This window comes from Natrix helvetica (genome assembly GCF_964273705.1).
Source record: "Natrix helvetica genome assembly, chromosome: 3".
NCBI classification, from domain to species: Eukaryota; Metazoa; Chordata; class Lepidosauria; order Squamata; family Natricidae; genus Natrix; species Natrix helvetica.
In genome coordinates, this window is record NC_138549.1 from 62,772,347 (window position 1) to 62,790,572 (window position 18,226).

The 18,226-nt window shown below is 46.6% G+C and overlaps 1 protein-coding gene across 3 annotated transcripts in view; it reads right to left on the reverse strand.

Moving 5' to 3' along the window:
• The window catches only part of ANKRD45 (ankyrin repeat domain 45), a 45,338-nt gene that overhangs the window by 23,764 nt on the left and 3,348 nt on the right, over nt 1–18,226 (reverse strand). For all 3 annotated transcript variants that reach the window (XR_014174979.1, XM_081948250.1, XM_081948249.1), the window contains exon 3: nt 14,239–14,406. Coding sequence is in view for 2 of the 3 variants with exons in the window: in XM_081948250.1 (XP_081804376.1) it covers nt 14,239–14,406 (168 nt within the window). In the remaining variant the exon portion in view is untranslated. The remainder of the gene's footprint in view (nt 1–14,238; nt 14,407–18,226) is intronic.

Genomic DNA, 18,226 nt, shown 5'->3' on the forward strand with positions numbered 1-18,226 from the left:
AAAAAACCAAATATAACCCACCTGGTCACATGATCATCTTTTGGTTGCTCAGCAACCAGCTCACATTTATGTCCATTTGCAATATTCAACAGTGCTGTGATCATAATTTACTAATTTCTTTTGCCAGAAATCAGCATTTATTTCTAGTTTCCTGCAAAAAACACTGACAATGGTAGACAATGGTTTTTTTTCTTAATGACACTGAATTTGCTTAACTGCTGCAAAAAATGTTGTAAAATTGGAACAGTCATGTGATGACCCAGTTAATCATTGGTGTGCTTTACGCCTGTAATTCCAGGCACAATTTCAGTTCTAAGTCAAGAACTATATTATTATCCAGGTTAATAAATATGATGGTATCAATAACACTCAAAATACTGTAACAAAAATTGGAAAGCCAGAATTATCGTTCTGCTGTGAAGTGACTAATGGATTCAAGATCAAAGTTAGTGGGGGAGAAATAATATCTTCTTGTATTAATTTTACTATTAAAGGTTTGTTTCACACTATATGCTGAATCAAAACTAAACAAACCGCATTACGGTTTGATGCATAAAGATAGCATTACCAACTTTAGAGAAAAATTAGGAGGAATCTTGATTTTTCAAACTAGCAAATTTTATTGAAAAGCACAAGTTTTCACAAACTATAGCTCAGACTTTTTAATAAAATGTGTTAGGCTGAAAAGGTGTTACCAGACTCCACCATCTTGAGAGAATGAGTTCATTGACCTATGTAATCTTTTGATTACCTCCAGCTATTATAAATATGAAGGAGCAACAAGACTGCAAAACAGCACAAAAGCCATAGGATTATTTAAAATCCAGTGATCTCTTACCTGATTACAAATTAAGAATGTTCATTCAAAAATTAAAGTGGAATTACAAATTTAGGTAAAAAGTTTGCATGCTAAATTATTACTTTTAGTTCCTACATAGTAAGAGGAAGTTTAGCATAAAGTTTTTCACAGTTGTATGGAAAAATATGCTTCATTTGATTACAGAGGCCTCAAAGGTAAGACTGCTGACGAAAAGCAGAGGATCTTTTACTTATTTCTTTGAAATACAAAACTTTTTCATTGGTTTGTTAGTTTCAATGCATGTTAGATGCCTAGAAGAAAAGAATGTGCTTGTTGGACAATCCAATTCTCACACATTGTCTTGTTGTCCTTCTCATCCTATTGGCTGTATAGGTAGTCCACAACTGACAATCAGAATTAAGACCATATGCCTGGGAAGAACATTTTAGAGAGCTATATACAGACCTAGACTATGAATTCAATGAGAGCCAAATTAGTTTGGACCAAACTCCTTACTGGACCCCTGTCATACCAGAAGAGGTATCCCAGCTCATTGAATCCTTTAAGGTTAATAAGGCACCAGGCAGGGGCTGACAGTGTTCTGCCAGAAATAAATTAAAAATAACATCAGTTGGTGGGCACCTCTATTAGCATCTCTCTTTATATAGATAGATAAAACGGGCCGTATGCCAAAAGATTGGGGATTAGCAATCATCATACCAATCTACAAAAAGGGCAACAGAAATGACCATTGTCTTACCTGAAGGGTCGTTTTCAGGGAGCTGCGATGGAGAGTCCAAGGAAGGTTAAATACAGCCAATCTGCCCAGAACTGAATTGAAACTTTAAGCCACGCCTCTGGTGCCGATTATCTTCAGATTTTTTCAATGAAGACGTGGAACTGTTGCGCGCTGAGAATCCAACTGGAAGTCTAACATGTAACAAGTCAATAAATAGTCCAAAACAACAACAACAGAACAACAAGACACTGGAACTTCACACAGTCCCCAGCGGAAGAAAGACCCCAGGGTGGGGTGCACTCTCCATCACAGCGTGAACCCCGAGAGGTGGAAGAAGAGGAAGCTGAGGGGCTTTTTAGCCAAATGTTTTATATTGTTTTTAGGGGGTTCTGGGAAGGGGGGGGGATAACCAGGCCAGGAGGGAAGCCAGTGCCACACGAACAGGTGAGTCCAGGAGGGAAGTGAGCGGAGTGGGGGGGAGAGGGAATAAGCTATTCCAGTAGAGGGTTGTTTTATTACAACGGTCGCGGGGAGGGGGGGATGCGAGGACAAGAGAAGATCACAAGGTCGGTTGGGAGACCGTGGCTGCTGGCTACGCCCGGTCATTTGTACCAACCCCCGCAACCTAGGTGGTCGGGAACTACAGAGACAGGGCCTGCGGCCGATGCTTTGCAATGCAAGGTCCGTGACCAACAAGGCCCCCCTCATTAATGAGTTGATCTCTGAGGGGGAGCTGGACCTTGCAGGAATAACGGAGACCTGGTTGGGTCACGAGGGTGGTTTACCCCTCGTGGAAATGTGCCCACCAGGTTTCCATGCATTCCATCAGCCTCGGGCCCTGGGTAAGGGTGGAGGGGTGGCGGTGGTTATACGGGAAGGTCTACAGCTGAGAGAGTTCACTGTTTCTCAGATACCCGGTTGTGAGTCACTTGGTGTGAAATGGGGCCCAGGGAGGCAGTGGGGTCTGCTGATTGTATACTTGGCTCCTCGCTATACGTCAGCAGCCCTGCCCGAGCTTCTCGAGCTGATCTCGGAGACGGCGGTGGAGATCCCTAAACTTTTGGTTATGGGGGATTTCAACCTGCCGTCGACGGGAGCAGCATCCGAGGTGGCTCGGGAGTTCATGGCTTCCATGACAGCCATGGGCCTGACCCAACTAATTCAGGGCCCCACACACGAAGGTGGCCACACACTGGACCTTGTTTTTGTATCTGAGCAGTGGACGAGTAATCTGGGAATAGGGGACTTAGACATTACTCCCCTGTCATGGTCAGATCACTCTTGTCTCCGGCTAGACTTCCCTGGCGCTACCCCCCACCGTGAGGAGGCGGAGCCAGTCTGTCCAAACTGGTACCGCCCCAAGCACCTGATGGAACCAGATAGGTTCCAGACGGAGCTTGGGCCACTACCTGTAGCCCTGACCCGCGCTCGGTCGGAGGACCTAGTGGCCGCCTGGAATAGGGCGACGGCTGGGGCCTTGGACCAAGTTGCGCCTTTGCGACCTCTCCTACGGCAGCGACCCACCCGGGCTCCTTGGTATACCGAGGAGTTGAGGGTGATGAAGCGCCATAGGATACGTCTAGAGAGCAGGTGGAGGTCCTCACGCTCCGAGTCTGACCGAACACAGGTAAGAGCTATTTACGGACCTACCTTGTGGCATTGAGAGCGGCCAAACGTAGACATTGTGCCGCTCTTATTGCGTCTGCGGATAACCGCCCTGCCGCCCTGTTTAGGGTGACCCGCTCCCTCTTGGTACAAGAGACGCGGGGGGCACCCTTACAGGGAAGAGCAGAGGAGTTTGGAGAATATCTGCAGAATAAAGTCGCTCAGATCCGAAGCGGATGGGCCCCCTCCAGCGGTCTGGACGGGCCGTCAACAGCGAGTCTTGTGAGTCCACTCTGGGAGGAGTTTGACTCTGTTGCCCCCGAGGATTTAGACAGGTTGCGTGGACGGCTGCGACCCACCACATGTTCATTGGACCCGTGTCCCTCCTGGCTGGTACTGGCATCCTGGGAGGTGACACGAGGCTGGCTTCTGGGCCTGGTGAATGCCTCGTTGGGTGAGGGATCCTTACCAACTGCCTTGAAAGAGGCGGTGGTGAGGCCCTTACTCAAGAGGCCTTCACTTGACCCAATGGAGCTAGCTAATTATCGTCCAGTCTCCAACCTTCCCTTTCTGGCGAAGGTTGTTGAGAATGTGGTGGCGCAGCAGTTTCCGCGTCACCTTGATGAATCCGACTATCTAGACCCACGCCAGTCCGGCTTCCGACCCGGGCACAGCACAGAGACAGCCTTGGTTGCGTTGGTTGATGATCTCTGGAGGGCCAGAGATAGAGGTTGTTCCTCTATCCTGGTCCTATTAGATCTCTCAGCGGCTTTTGATACCATCGACCATGGTATCCTACTGCACCGGCTGGAGGGGATGGGAGTTGGAGGCACCGTTCTACGGTGGTTCGGCTCTTACCTCTCCGGCCGGATGCAATATGTGTTGACAGGGGGGCAGAGATCGACCCTGAGGCCACTCTGTTGTGGGGTGCCGCAGGGGTCGGTCCTCTCGCCCCTTCTGTTCAATGCATATGTGAAGCCACTGGGCGAGATCATCCGTGGTTTTGGGGTTGAATATCATCTGTACGCTGATGATACCCAGCTGTACATTTCAACCCCAAACCACCCCAACGAGGCTGTCGAAAGTGATGTCCCGGTGTTTGGAAGCCGTCGGGGTCTGGATGGGGGACAACAGACTCAAACTCAACCCCTCCAAGACTGAGTGGCTGTGGCTACCGGCACCTCGGTTCAGCCAGCTGACCCCATCGCTGGCCATAGGGGATGAGCAATTGCCCCCTGTGGAACGGGCGCGCAATTTGGGCATCCTCCTAGATGCCCAGCTGTCAATGGATGACCATGTGGCAGCCGTGGCAAGGGGGGCGTTCCACCAGGTTCGCCTGGTGCGCCAATTGCGCCCCCTACTGGACCGGGATGCCCTACGCACAGTCACTCATGCGCTGGTGACGTCTCGCCTAGACTACTGTAATGCTCTCTACATGGGGCTTCCCTTGGGACACGCCCGGAGACTGCAGCTAGTCCAGAACGCGGCCGCGCGGGTTGTCATGGGAAGTTCTAGATACTCCCACATAACACCACTCCTGCGCTAGCTGCACTGGCTGCCTGTGGTTTTTCGGGTGCGTTTCAAGGTTCTGATTACTATCTTTAAAGCGCTCCATGGCACAGGACCTAGTTACTTGCGGGATCGCATCCTCCCACATACATCCCTGCGGCCAATCCGCTCTCACAGGGAGGGCCTTCTCCAGGTGCCGTCCACCAGGCAATGCCAGCGGGCGGCGCCAAGGAATAGGGCCTTCTCTGTGATGGGCCCAACCCTCTGGAATGACCTCCCCCCCGACATTAGAACCACCACGGACTTCCGCTCCTTCCGACAAAAATTGAAGACTCACCTGTTTCGATTAGCTGGCCTGGCATAATTATAATTGTTACAACTTCTACCTCCTGGAAGTATTCTCTCAACTGGTTATTTTAAGGGTAGTATTTTAAATTTAATTGATTTTAGGGCTTTTAGAGCCATATTTTATTCTTCTATACAGTTCATTTAATTTTTTAACCTCCTCCATGTGTATATGTATATTTATATTTATATTGTACTTATTACCTGTTATGTGTTATGTACACCGCCCCGAGTCCCTTTTTGGGAGAGGGGGCGGTTTAGAAATGCGAAGAATAAATAAATAAATAAATAAACAGCGCCCTGAAAACGACCCTTCAGGTAAGACAATGGTCATTTTCCAGGGCGCTGCTCTGGAGAGTCCAAGGAAGGGACATGCCCAAGCTAACTGTCACTAGGGCGGGAAGGCTCAGCCATCAGGGTCTCTCCGCTGGTATGGATGCCCTGAAGAACACGCCTCCCAAAAGCCCCCTCCGCTGATGCAAAACTGTCCAGCTTGTAATTTCGGACAAATGCGGACAGTGAAGTCCAGGTGGCCACCTTGCAAATTTCCTCAATCGGTGCCTGTGTAGCCCAGGCAGCTGTGGTGGTGGCGCTCCTAGTTGAATGTGCCGTGATATTGCGAGGCACAGGAACGGACTGTAAAACATGAGCAAGGGCAATACAGGCTCACAGCCATCCGCCAATGGTAGACGAAGACACCTTCTTGCCTTGAGAAGCCGGCTGAAAGGATATGAACAGAGATTCGGATCTCCGAAAACTGGCCATGTGTTTGATGTATCTGCGAATAGTCCTGCCCACATCCAGCATGTGCCAGCGTTTCTCCCTCGGATGACGAGGGTGCGGGCAAAAATCCGGAAGGACTACCTCCTGTGCCCGATGGAACCAGGAATTGATCTTCGGGATAAAGGAAGGACCTGAGGATCACTCTGTCCTGTTGAATGAGACAGAAGTCCTCCCTGACTGACAAGGCAGCCAGCTCCGATATGCGTCTAGCTGAAGTGATAGCGACCAGAAAGACTGTCTTGAATGTGAGGTGTTTGAGACTGGCCGTTTTAAGTGGCTCAAACGGGGGACCGATGAGAGACCTCAGCACTACGTTGAGGTCCCAAGACGGATATCTGTGGACCACTGGGGGTCTCAGGTTGGTTGCCCCCCTGAGAAAACTGTGGATGGTCAGATTCCGGCCAAGAGAGGAGTAGCCCCCAACTGAAAGGATGGTTGACAGAGCTGCCACCTGATGCCTCAGAGTGTTAGGCGGCAGACCCTTGTCCAAACCTTCCTGCAGGAAGTCCAGGATGACAGGAACTGAAGCGGAAGATGCAGACGTACCACGAGTAGTGCATCATCTGGCGAAGGTATTCCAGGTGGCGTCGTAGATGCATGTCGTAGACAGCCGTCTGGACGCTTGAATGGTGCCAATCACCTTGTCCGACAAACTGCCTCTGCTCAGGAGATCCCTCTCAAGTGCCAGACGGCCAGCTGCAGCCACTGGGGCTCTAGATTTTGAAGTACCCCCTGGCTGAGAGAGACATCCTGTGGAGGAATCTGCCACGGTGGTGCGACCGAGAGACTCACCAGATCCGCAAACCAGGTTCTCCTGGGCCAGAACGGTGCCACCAGCAGCACCTCCGCCTCCTCTGACAGGATCTTCCGGATGACTCTGGGAAGAAGAGGTAGCGGGGGGAAGGCGTAAAGCAGACCTTTCGGCCACGGGCTGTGCAACGCGTTGACTCCTTCGGCCCTCAGGTCGTGGAACCTTGTAAAAAACCGTGGGAGGTGCGTGTTGGCCGCGTTGGCGAACAGGTCCACCAGCGGAAGGGCGAACCTCTGGGACAGCTGCTGGAACAGTAGCGGGTGTAGACGCCGCTCCGAGTGGTCGACTGTGGACCTGCTCAGCCAATCCGCCTGGGTGTTGCTCGTGCCCAAGATGTGTTCCGCCTGAAGAGAGAGAAGGTATCTCTCCGCCCATCGACCCAAGAGCTCCGCCTCCATCAGGGATCTGGAGTGCGTGCCTCCCTGGCGATTGATGTGTGCTTTGGTGGCTACATTGTCTGTCAGAATGCGCACGTGCTGACCTTGAATGGTGCTCTGGAACTGCCTGAGTGCCAACCTGACCGCCCTCAGCTCCAGCCAGTTGATGCTGTGAGCGGCCTCGGAGGGGGACCACCTGCCCTGTGCAAGCTGGTTGCGGCAATGGGCCCCCCAGCCGAACAGGCTGGCATCCGTTGTGATGGTGAGCCTGACTGGCTCCTTGAATGGCGACCCCTTTAACAGGGCCGGAGACAACCACCACTTTAGAGAGCGACGTACCTTTGCTGGAACTGGAATCAGTCTTGTTGAGCTGCTTTCGTTTGTTCTTTGATATGGAAGCAGGAGCCACTGAAGCGGGCGGGAGTGAAGTCTTGCCCAAGGCACGATGGACAGGCACGAAATCATCTTGCCTAGGAGCTGTGAGAGCTGGACCACCTTGACCAGGCGTGACTGCTGCACCTGAATGACCTTTTCCCGGAGACTGGCCACCCTTTCCGGGGACAGGGATACTGTGCACGAGACGGTGTCTATGACGGCTCCTAGATGTTGCAGCCTGGTCGTTGGAACAAGATGACTTTTCTCCAGGTTGATGGAGAATCCGTGGTCTTGGAGCACCTGAATGGTGTGCTCCAGGTCTCTGGCTGCTTGTTGATGCAACGATGACAGAATGAGAACATCGTACAGATAACAGTGCAGTCTGACCGGATGTGACCAGAGGAAGGCTGCCACGGCTGCGAGAACCTTTGTAAATGTCCTGGGTGCCGATGACAGGCCGAACGGCAAGGCCCGATACTGGTAGTGGCGGCCCGCGTACGTGAACCTCAGGAACTTGCGGTGGGCTTTGCGGATAGGGACGTGGAGGTAGGCCTCCTTGAGGTCTATGGACGTTAGTATATCGCCTGGTCTGATGCACCCCAAGATGGACTGGAGGGACTGCATTTTGAACCTGCGATATGTCACGTGGTAATTGAACTTTTTTAGATCTAATATGCCCCTCCACCCTCCGTAGTTTTTGGGAACCAGAAATAGGATGGAGTAATATCCTGTTCCCTCCTGGCCTGCTGGAACAGGCTCTATGGCCCTGATTTCTCTGAGGTGCCTTATCTCCTGTTCCATGAGGGATCTTTTGACTATTCCCAAGGGAACTGGACACCTGATGAAGTGGCGGGGAGGAGGGGACCAGAACTCCATAGTGAGACCCATGCGGACCATTTGAAGAACCCACTGGTCCGACGTGGTCTGCTCCCATTTGGCGTGAAACAACTGTAGCCGCCCTCCTATGGGAGCTGACCTTTGATGGTCATTTATATCTCCTAAAAGGCCGTGAGCCGGAGCCTCCCCAAAATGGCCGCTTGGAGTAATGCTGCTGGCGACCTCTGTCGCGAAAGGACTGACGGTCCTGGGACCGCTCGCCCTGCTGGGAATACGCCCAATAATAGGGGGCGGAGCTAGTGGAGGGCTCATTGCTCCGAAAGGGCTGCCTCCTATAGGAGCTGGATCCCTTACGATCAGGCTTTTTAGCGACTGACGGCATCACCTTCTTTTTGTCCTTGTTTTCCACAAGGACTGGATCAAGGACCTCTCCAAACAGCTTTTCCCCTTTAAAGGGGGCAGTAACAAGCTTCCATTTGGAGCGCATGTCCACGTTCCAATGTCTAAGCCACAGAAGACGTCTGGAAGTCACATTAGATGCCAGGGCGCGTGAGGCAAATTTAGCAGCACTCAGAGTGGCATCAGCGGTGTACTCTGTGGCTGCCATGATCTTATTGATATCCTGCCTCACTTTAACGTCCTTGGCAGGTATCTTTCTCAACAGCTGCCTTAGCCACAGGAGAGCTGCCCTGGAGAAAAAGGAGGCAGAAGCGGATGACTTAATAGCCCACGTTGCTGCCTAGTGAGCCTTGAGCCCCTCCAACAGGTCAGGAGGGAGAACAGAGGAGGAAGTGAGAGCCGCTACAGGGGGATCAATTGGAGGTAGCTTGAGCAGATCCTCCAGGCTGGCATCCACCGTGTACAGCCTTTTGTCATTGCTGCTGGGGGTAGCCATGGTGGCCGGCTGCGCCCACTGCCTCTGTACTAAATTGAGGAACATCTTGGGCACGGGAACAATTTCCTGGACCGAAATAGGTTCTTCAAAAAGATCCCCAGATAGGTCCTCAGGATCTACGGCCTCTTGGACTGGGGGAGTTGACCCCAGACGCGTTGAGATTTTTGCCTTGTCTAGAATAGTTTTAAAGTTGTCCAATTTAAATAGGCCTGAAAAGGCCGGTTTTTTGGATGGGCCTGACTCATCCCCAGAGAATTCAGCTTCCTGCCTAGGAAGGATATCCTCCTCCTCCTCCCAGTCTGAATCATCGGTAGCCACCGAAGAATGCAGGGACGGGGGTGGAAGACTAGGAGTCATCTCCCTGGGATCCTCCTGGGGCTGCAAATGGTGGGTCTTGCGAGTGCGCTTGCCTCTCCTTTGCATGCCTGCCTCAATGCCCTGGGAAATGGCCCTGTTAATAATATCCTGCATTTCACTAGATAAGTTAGGCCCCTGGTCCTCAATGGGGCGAACCCCTTGAGCGGGCCCTGGGATCGGCTGCTGAGGGGCCAAGGGTCCCATTGGAGCTGGTCCCTCTTCCATATCTGAGGGACAGGCAAAGAGATCGGCCTGGTCAGCCATTGAGGGGCCTGGAGAAGTAGCCATGGCAAATGAAGCCATGGGGGAGAATTCCTGGCCTTCCTCCTCACTATCAGAAATGGGCCCTCCCTGGGCTGGAGGAAGTTCCTGGAGGGCTCCCCAGGAGACACCGAAAGGTAAGTATGGGCCTGCTGTTGGGCCTTGGAGAACTGCTTTTCTAAGGCCTTCTGGCGTCTTAAGGCATCCTTGTCTAGGTCTGAGCCTTGTTTGGGACCATGCCTGGAGTAAGGCTTACTCCCTCTAATGGCCTCCCTGGCAGCTTTCCCGGCCTGTCTTACAAGGGCTCTGGAAGAGACACCCTCAGAAGTTTCAGGGGCCTGATCTGCCATGGTAATAATCTCTGAACAGGATAGCAGGGGATGGGAAGACCACCACTCACCACCTCCACAAAGCCCACCGTAGCACGATGCTCCTGAGGAGACAAAAACTGCAAGGCCTGATTCAATCACTGGAGCTTTTCGCTCGAGCAGAATTCGCTCCCAGCGCCTGCAGGAGATCTAAGGGGGTGACCCAGCAGGCCACAATCCCACACCATTATTAAACGATTGGATTGGGGCCCAGGTCGCCGGTCACACCGGTCAAGTCTGAATCGAAGCGGCTCCTGCAAAGAGCCAGGCTTAAGGCAGCTGCGGCAAAACTTTTTTACTCGACGAAACTGAAAGTTGCGCAATCCAAAATGGCGGCCGGAACTCACTGCTGCTTTGCCCGCCAAATTCTAAAGCCCTAATGGCCAAAATGGCTGCCCTGGAAGCTCGTGCTGCAATCTGACTTGCAAGAAGCACAAATGGCAATAGCAGGCTCCCAGCGGGAAATGGCCCCCAGTAGGGGTGCCCCAACAGCGCTGGCGTCGGCACTCCGACCCACGTACTTTCCTCAACAGCTGCCTGTGGCCTCGAGGAGCCTGAGCGAAGCCCTGGACACCAGGAGAGCCAAGGGTGAGAACGCCAATTAAAAACAATATTTTTCACTCACCAGCCTGCTCTGCGTGATTACTTTCCTTATTACCTTATTTTCCTTATTAAAAGAACTCTTGAGAGTCCAAGGAATTTATCTCAGAATTGGAGAAACTCTAAGCGCGTCCACTGGGCTAGCTGAATTGAAAAAAACTGGAGATAATCGGCACCAGAGGCGTGGCTTAAAGTTTCAATTCAGTTCTGGGCAGATTGGCTGTATTTAACCTTCCTTGGACTCTCTAGAGCAGCGCCCTGGAAAATGACCCAGGCAATTATAGGCCCATTAGTCTTCTGAGTGTTGTTAATAAATTGTATGCCAAACACCTAAAGTATAAACTTCAGGATTGGCTAATTTCAGGGGGGCTAATCAAATATGAACAAGCTGGATTTAGAGAAGAAAGATCAGTGGATCATATCTTGGTATTGCACCATCTGATCCAAAAATACACATATAAAAAAAAATCCTCTCTTTTTGTGGCCTTTCTTGATTTTAAGCAGGACTTTAAAATATCCAGAAATACCCTCTGGGAGAAATTACTACTATTGATAAACACCTCCTCTACCTCATACAAAAATTGTATGCTAATTCCACCTTGAAAGTGAGCTATAACCCTCGAGGGACTCTCTGGTCTAATAAGGGTACAAAAAGGAGTACGGCAGGGTTGTATTATATCCCCCTCCCTCTTTAACTTTTACATTAATCACTTGATCGATCTTTTACAGAACCCTGACCTACACTCTCCTAACTTGACACCACATAAAATCCCGATACTCTTATATGCCGACGACACTGCTATTATCTCACAAATGCCCATTTGACTGAAGAGAGCAATCACAGCAACATTAGGATACTGCAGACAGAATAAGTTGATCTTTAATTTTGACAAATTGACATTTTTAGTTTTCGCTAAAAGACATATTCAATACTCCTGGAAAATAGAAGGACATAATTTAGAACAGGTTAAGATGTTTAAATACTTGGGGTGGTTTTCCACTCACAAGGTATATGGAAGACTCACCTGGATTATATATTGCAATCAGCCCTCAGGTCTTCAAATGCAATTAAATATTTATTTTTCATGCGCAGAGGACAATAGTCCCTGCTGCCTTAAAACTCTTTGAGGCCAAAACATTTGCACAAATTCTTTATGGGGCACAAACAGGAATCTTGGTAAAGAAAGACTCACTAGAAATCATAAAAACAAAATTCCTGCGAGCCGTTTTAGCTACGCCGAAAGGAACACCAAACACCCATTTAAGGATTGAGACGGGTGTGCCTCAGATTCAGATAAGAGCCTGTAAGATGATGATTTTTTTATTGGCTAAAAATTCATTTCTTCCCAGAGGGATTGACTCCTTAATGTTGACAGATAACTTCCCCTCCCCGTGAAAACAGTTGATAGACCACAAACTCAGTTCTTATGGGCTCTCCCCAGCATTTTTAATATCTCTAAGATTTGACCAAGCTAAGCAAGTATTTTTGGAATATAAGATGCAACGTAGTATAAGACACACCAAAGTTTTGAAGAGGCAAATTTTTTTAAAAAAGTTTTTGCACTCTACAAACCTCCCCAAAACGGCCCGTTTTTCGTGAAAACGGGCCCATTTTTTCTCCAAAAAAAGGGCATTAATAGCCTTTAGGAGGCTTGTAGAGTGCTCCTGGGAGGTGGGGGGGGGCAAAATTGAGCAAAAAACAGCTCATTTTTGGGTCATTTCTGCCCTCCCCAGCCCCCAGGAGCTCTGTGAAAGCCTCCTAAAAGCTATGCATGGCCATTTTGGTGGAGGGGGAGGGTTTTGGGAGACAAAAAATGCTGTATTCAGTGTATAAGACGCACCCAGATTTTCAGCCCCTTTTTTGAGGGAAAAAGGTGCGTCTTATACTCCGAAAAATATGGTAGTCATTAAATAGAACCTGGAGTTCCATTCAGAAATAAATAGGTTGCCCCTCCATAGTAGGAACAGAATTAAGGGGGTGTGGGAATCATCAAGATATTTAGAGGACCTGATCTTCCCGAAACATAGAATCACATTCTTTGGAGCCAGATTTAACATCCTCAGCACTTGTCCAAGGCAGGCATAACAAGACCCCAATAGTGGAACAATTATGTACTATATGTGGTAAAGAAGAAGTCGAAGATATCCCACTTTTTTATTACTGTGAGTTATACAAAGTTTTTAGATCAATGCAGATTCTCCCCTTATTAGAGAGATTACCAGGGAGGGCAGACAATTTTTATGTAGACTACCTCCTCTGGGACTCAAACCTGGCTATCAACATGCAGTAGCAAAATTCTGTGCAGCTGCAACAACCACAAGGAAAATCCGATTACAGAATTAAAGATGTTTACTGCACCAATTTCTTGTAGATATCTCTAACAATTTTTAGAGAATCTGTATTTACACACATACTTACACGTTCTCCCATCATGTAACCAAGGGTAAGAGCTATACTGTTTGATACTCTGTATTTTTTAATTATGGACGTTACTAATTACTACTAATTAGTAGTAGTAGTAGTAGTAGTAGTAGTAGTAGTAGTAGTAGTAGTAATAGTAGTAGTATCTTTTAACACTATTGTAAACAGTGATAATTTTGTCTATTGCTGGTCTGTAACTGTAATAAAGTTTATTACAATTACAATTGAGCCCAAAATTTCCATTGTTAAGCAAGGCAGTTGTTAAGTGAATTTTGCCCCATTTTATGACCCTTTTTAAGGGAATCCCAGCAGCTGTTAAGGGAATGATGGGGTTTATTAAATGAATCTGGCCTCTCCCATTGACTTTGCTTGTTGGAAGCTGCCTGGGAAGGTAACCAATGGTGATCACATGACTCTGGGTCAGTGCAACTGTCATAATTCACATGACTGGGTCACATGACTCTGGGTCAGTGCAACTGTCATAATTACATGCTGGTGACCAAATTTAGATCACATGTCCAGAGATGCTGCAATGGTCATAAATGTGAAAACTGGTTATGTCACTTTTTTCAGTGCTGTTGTAACTTTGAATGGTCACTAAACAAAGGGTTGTAAGTCCAGGACTACCTGTAGTGAAAGATAGTATAGGGATTCCTTATGCTAAGAGCTTTTACTTTTCTTCTTTTACTTTATTTTGCATGTATTGTAAAGGATGCTTCCAGTTTCTGCTTTTCCTTTCTTTCTCTCTCCTGTGAAATTTAAATAGATTGATATACTCGGCTCTATGTGATCTAGCAAACTATCGGTATACAGCTTTTCATTTGTAGTATATAGCTAGGTGAGGTATTTAGTCTTTCTACCTAAATGCAATGTCCTAATATACTTTTTCTGTTTTTTAAAATAGCCTCATGTGAATTGACCTATCATTAATGTCTTGCAGCACAAATTAACTATTTTGGGAAACTGTCTTTTTAAAACAACATACTAGATAGAAAACAGCTTCTCCATAAAGTGCTCCATGAAAATAACTTTTTGTTATTATATAGTTGATATATTACAAATATTTGGTATTTGTACTTATTCAGAATTCAGCTGATCTGAGTACTGTAAAGCTAAATCCACAACTCAAAGAAGCTTAACAATTATTAATATTACCTGCCCAATCCAAGAATTCAGCACACTCTGTTTGCTTATATCGATCTGCAATTTCTCTAGCATTTTCACCCCGGAATGTAGTTGCATAAATATCAGCTTCCAGCTCTACCAGAGTTCTCAGTGTGTTTAGCTGACCCCAGGCTGCAGCACTATGGAGAAGTGTATAACCTGAGAGAACAAACCAAATCAATGTACATAACTGCGCACAGAATATCTGTATACAATACGTTTTACATAATGTATTTCCTTATATACAAGAAAACTCAACTGCCCATTAGCAAACCATCAGATTAATGCTGATGGTCAATCAAACAATTTTCAGAATGTCATTCTGACTCAATGCTTAAATACATGTTGAACAATACATACATGCAAAGCACAGAAAAGGAATAAGAAATAATAAGCTAAATGAGGTACAAACGTACCTTCATACGTGTAGTGGCAAACAAACATATACTGAGTATCTTCACAAGCATTCTTTTGCATTTACCATTAACACATAAACAAAAAACTGTCTTCATACATCTTACTCTCTGTTCCCTGTTAAACCATTTAATAAGCATTCCTTTTATTCTCATGCATGCTTAATATCATATTACTGAATTTTGCAACGAGCCTTCAACTTAGTGTTTCAGTAAAATATTCTCTAATCCAAGATTATCATAAATGTTTACCTAATATGTATCTCAACAATATATATCCACAGAATTGCCAATTATTTTCTGTAAAAACTCCTATGTCTATGAATTCAGTCTTGAGAATCCAAATATTAATACATTACCTCTTTAAACTAATGTTTCTCAACCTTGACATCCTCCATCATATTGGTTGGGGAATTCTGGGAGTTGGAATTCAGGTATATTAAAGTTGTCAGGATGGAGAAACATTGCTTTAAGCGATCAGCTTTTTTTAAACCACCTATTCTTGTTCATATGTTTTTATAAAAATGCATATATGCATTTGATTGACAGAGAAGTAAAATTTTCAGAATGGTACATATACTTCAATAAAGTGAAGAAACAAGTATTTTAGACCAAAAAAAGAGGTGTAAAAAGTTGCTCAGTGGAAACGTTATAGGGGAGCTAATGACATTAATGTACTGTGGGGGTAAAGAAGCCAAGCAAGTGCTGGCTGGGAATTCTGGGACTTTCTATCTAGGAGCATCTGGAGTTATAGAAAGGGTATATTTAGACTTCCAGTGAAGATGTTTGACTGACCAGTCTGGAATACTCTTTCTGGACTAAAGCTTTTTCAATTTACAAACAAGGGAACTGAGTTCCCTATGTTTATATGACTCTGTCTGAGTTAACTCATATTCTGAGTTAAATAAAGTTCCAGAATCACCCCATACAGCAGCAATTTGAAAAGAAACTGGAGCAGCACACCAAAGTAGCCAAGTGAGAAATCCATAAGCTAAAACGTGGTGACCAAAATCACTTTGTTGATGAAAAAGCAACTGTTTTGGTATTTGTTTTTCAAACAGGCAAGGAGTCATGCCTTTCATTTCTTAAACACTTCATTATTATTCAACTAAAAGAGGATTTTTTTCAGAAACAGCCTGTTACTCCTTTTTAAAGATCTAGCCATTTGGGGGACATCATTATTGTTGAAAGGCAGGGAGGGGGGTTGCCAGAGGTGAGCTAAAATAAGGAAGTACCTTTTTCTTGGAGAAACATAAGGCATTAATAATGTTGGTCTTATTTCATCATTTTCATGAATTTGCCACCTTCATTTGACATTGGGAGTTATAATTTGCATTTTTGGACTTCTTGTTGGGTAGGCTGAAATCTCCCAATCTTAATTAATTGGCTGAGAGATACCACTTGATCAGCAAAAAGCTTCCTTTTATAAAACTACTAGCTGTACCCAGCCGGCCCAGTCTGATTAAATGGAAAAGAGAAAGCGCAAGTCTCCCGGCAGAGGAGGCCCCCGCATGGAAGTGAGCCATGGTGACCCCTGCAAGAGCCACCACGGAGGACGCTCCCACAGGCCCCGGCCTGGCCGAGCTGAGGAGGAGAGGAGGAGGAGGAGGCAGACGCCGCTGCCCCCGACCCGGCTTCCCTCAGTAGTGGTGGCAAGAGGAGGCGGCCGGCGTCCCCTCAGGAGCAGGAGGAGGAGGAGGAAGGAGCTGCCCCTGGCGATGCGGACGCCAGGTAGCCCCCGCTGGCCACGGCCCCATCCAGAGACGCCATTGCCGTTGCAGTCGCTGCCTCATGGGGCACCCAGCAGCCGCCCCAGCCCCGCTGCACCTCAGGCTGACACCGCCACCACCCCGTCAGAGCCACCTTGGCAAGGCCGTAGCTGGCTCCCTGTAAGGGGGGTGGAGAGCACACGCAGCTGGCCAGGCTGAGGAGACGCTCCGCCTCCACCTCCTCTGGAGCTCCACTGGGCTGGGCGGCAGGAGGTTGGCTTAAGGGTGGGAGGAGGCCGAGGGATGGGGCAGGCCCGCCGCAGACAGCAAAGGCCTGGCGGGAGGGGAGGGGTGGAGAGAGAGGGGAGGGGAGGCCAAAAGGCTTCGGTTCCCCTTGGTGGAAATGGCGAAGCTCATCGGAGGAGGGGCGGAAAAGGGAAAGGGTGCAGCCGCAGCCCAGCCACACATATAAAGGGACTGTTGGGATGAAGCTGGAGAGAGGCCAAACTATTCCGAATATACTATACTCAAGAAATGAACGCTATGGTATAGCGTGTGTTGCTTTTACGTCCAGCAGATGGCGATGGTTTTCAAAAAAGCATGTTTTTACAAAAAAGCACGTTTTTACCTGTCACAGGTATGACATCTATATAATATACATATTTAAAACATGCGCCTAATCGAATGCAGCGTTGTGTCAAAATTTCAAAGCAATCAGTGAAGAACTTTCGGAGATTTGAGATTTTGAACAAACAAACATTACAATTTTATTTATATAGATTATTTGATTACAAAAGGAAGGTAAAGAACAGAATATGATGAAGCAATATAGGAGGCAGTTATGCCAGACAGAGACTACAAACCGTTCCCCTCATATCTTCTTCACAAAAGTACATAAAAATTGTTTTTTGTTATAAATATATCTAATAATATAACTAAATGTTTATATTTGTAACTAAATATAAATATAAGATATATAAAGAAATACTTATAGTCTTAAAGGAATAAAAAGGATTTTCTCTTTAAGATTAAAGACTTTAAAAGGTTTATAAATATTTAAAGAATATTTTAGAAATATTAGTAAACATAAATGAATATATATATATATATCACTTTCCACAACAGACAGAAAAATTAAATGGATTTGGTTAAGATGGCAAAATAAAGTCTTTTAAACAAGGATTTTATTCAGTCTTGTTTCTATTGGGATATGGTTGTGGTTTTAAGGCTTGAAATAGAAAGAAAGGAAATCTAGAAATTATTTGAAGATTTAATAACCTGTGTAGTTGTAGAACTGGCTTGTATAGGTAAAATTTTGAGGTCATAATTGTATTAGTATTTTACTCTGTTGGAAAAAATCAAAAGCCAATTACTTTTTTCTTTTCCATCCTGCACCCCCCCTCCCTTTAATCTTTTATTTACATTGTATTTTATGCTATAATAAACCTTAATACAACTTTATATATATAAAAAAGAGAAATGGTAGATTCACATCCAAGGAAAGTAAAAGAGTTAGCATTTCCCAAACCAGGAATTAAAGGAGACTATATGCAAATCCTTTGCTTAAGATTTGAGAATCTATGTGGGGGGGGAAGATACAACACAAGTGAAAATTGTGGTTAGGCTGGAATTAGATGTGCCAGTTGCCAAGGACCTGAATTTTGAATACATGACCATGGGGACATGGGGATAGTCCTATGTCACTATTCTCAGTATCTTCCTAATTTTGAAGGGTTGTCAAGAACTATGTGTAGTCACTTTCTCTCAATCCTACGAAGAAGGCAATGGCAAAACAATTTCTAAAAAAACCCATTGCCAACAAAACTGTAGGGAATGGTCCAGGCAGTCCCACAGAAT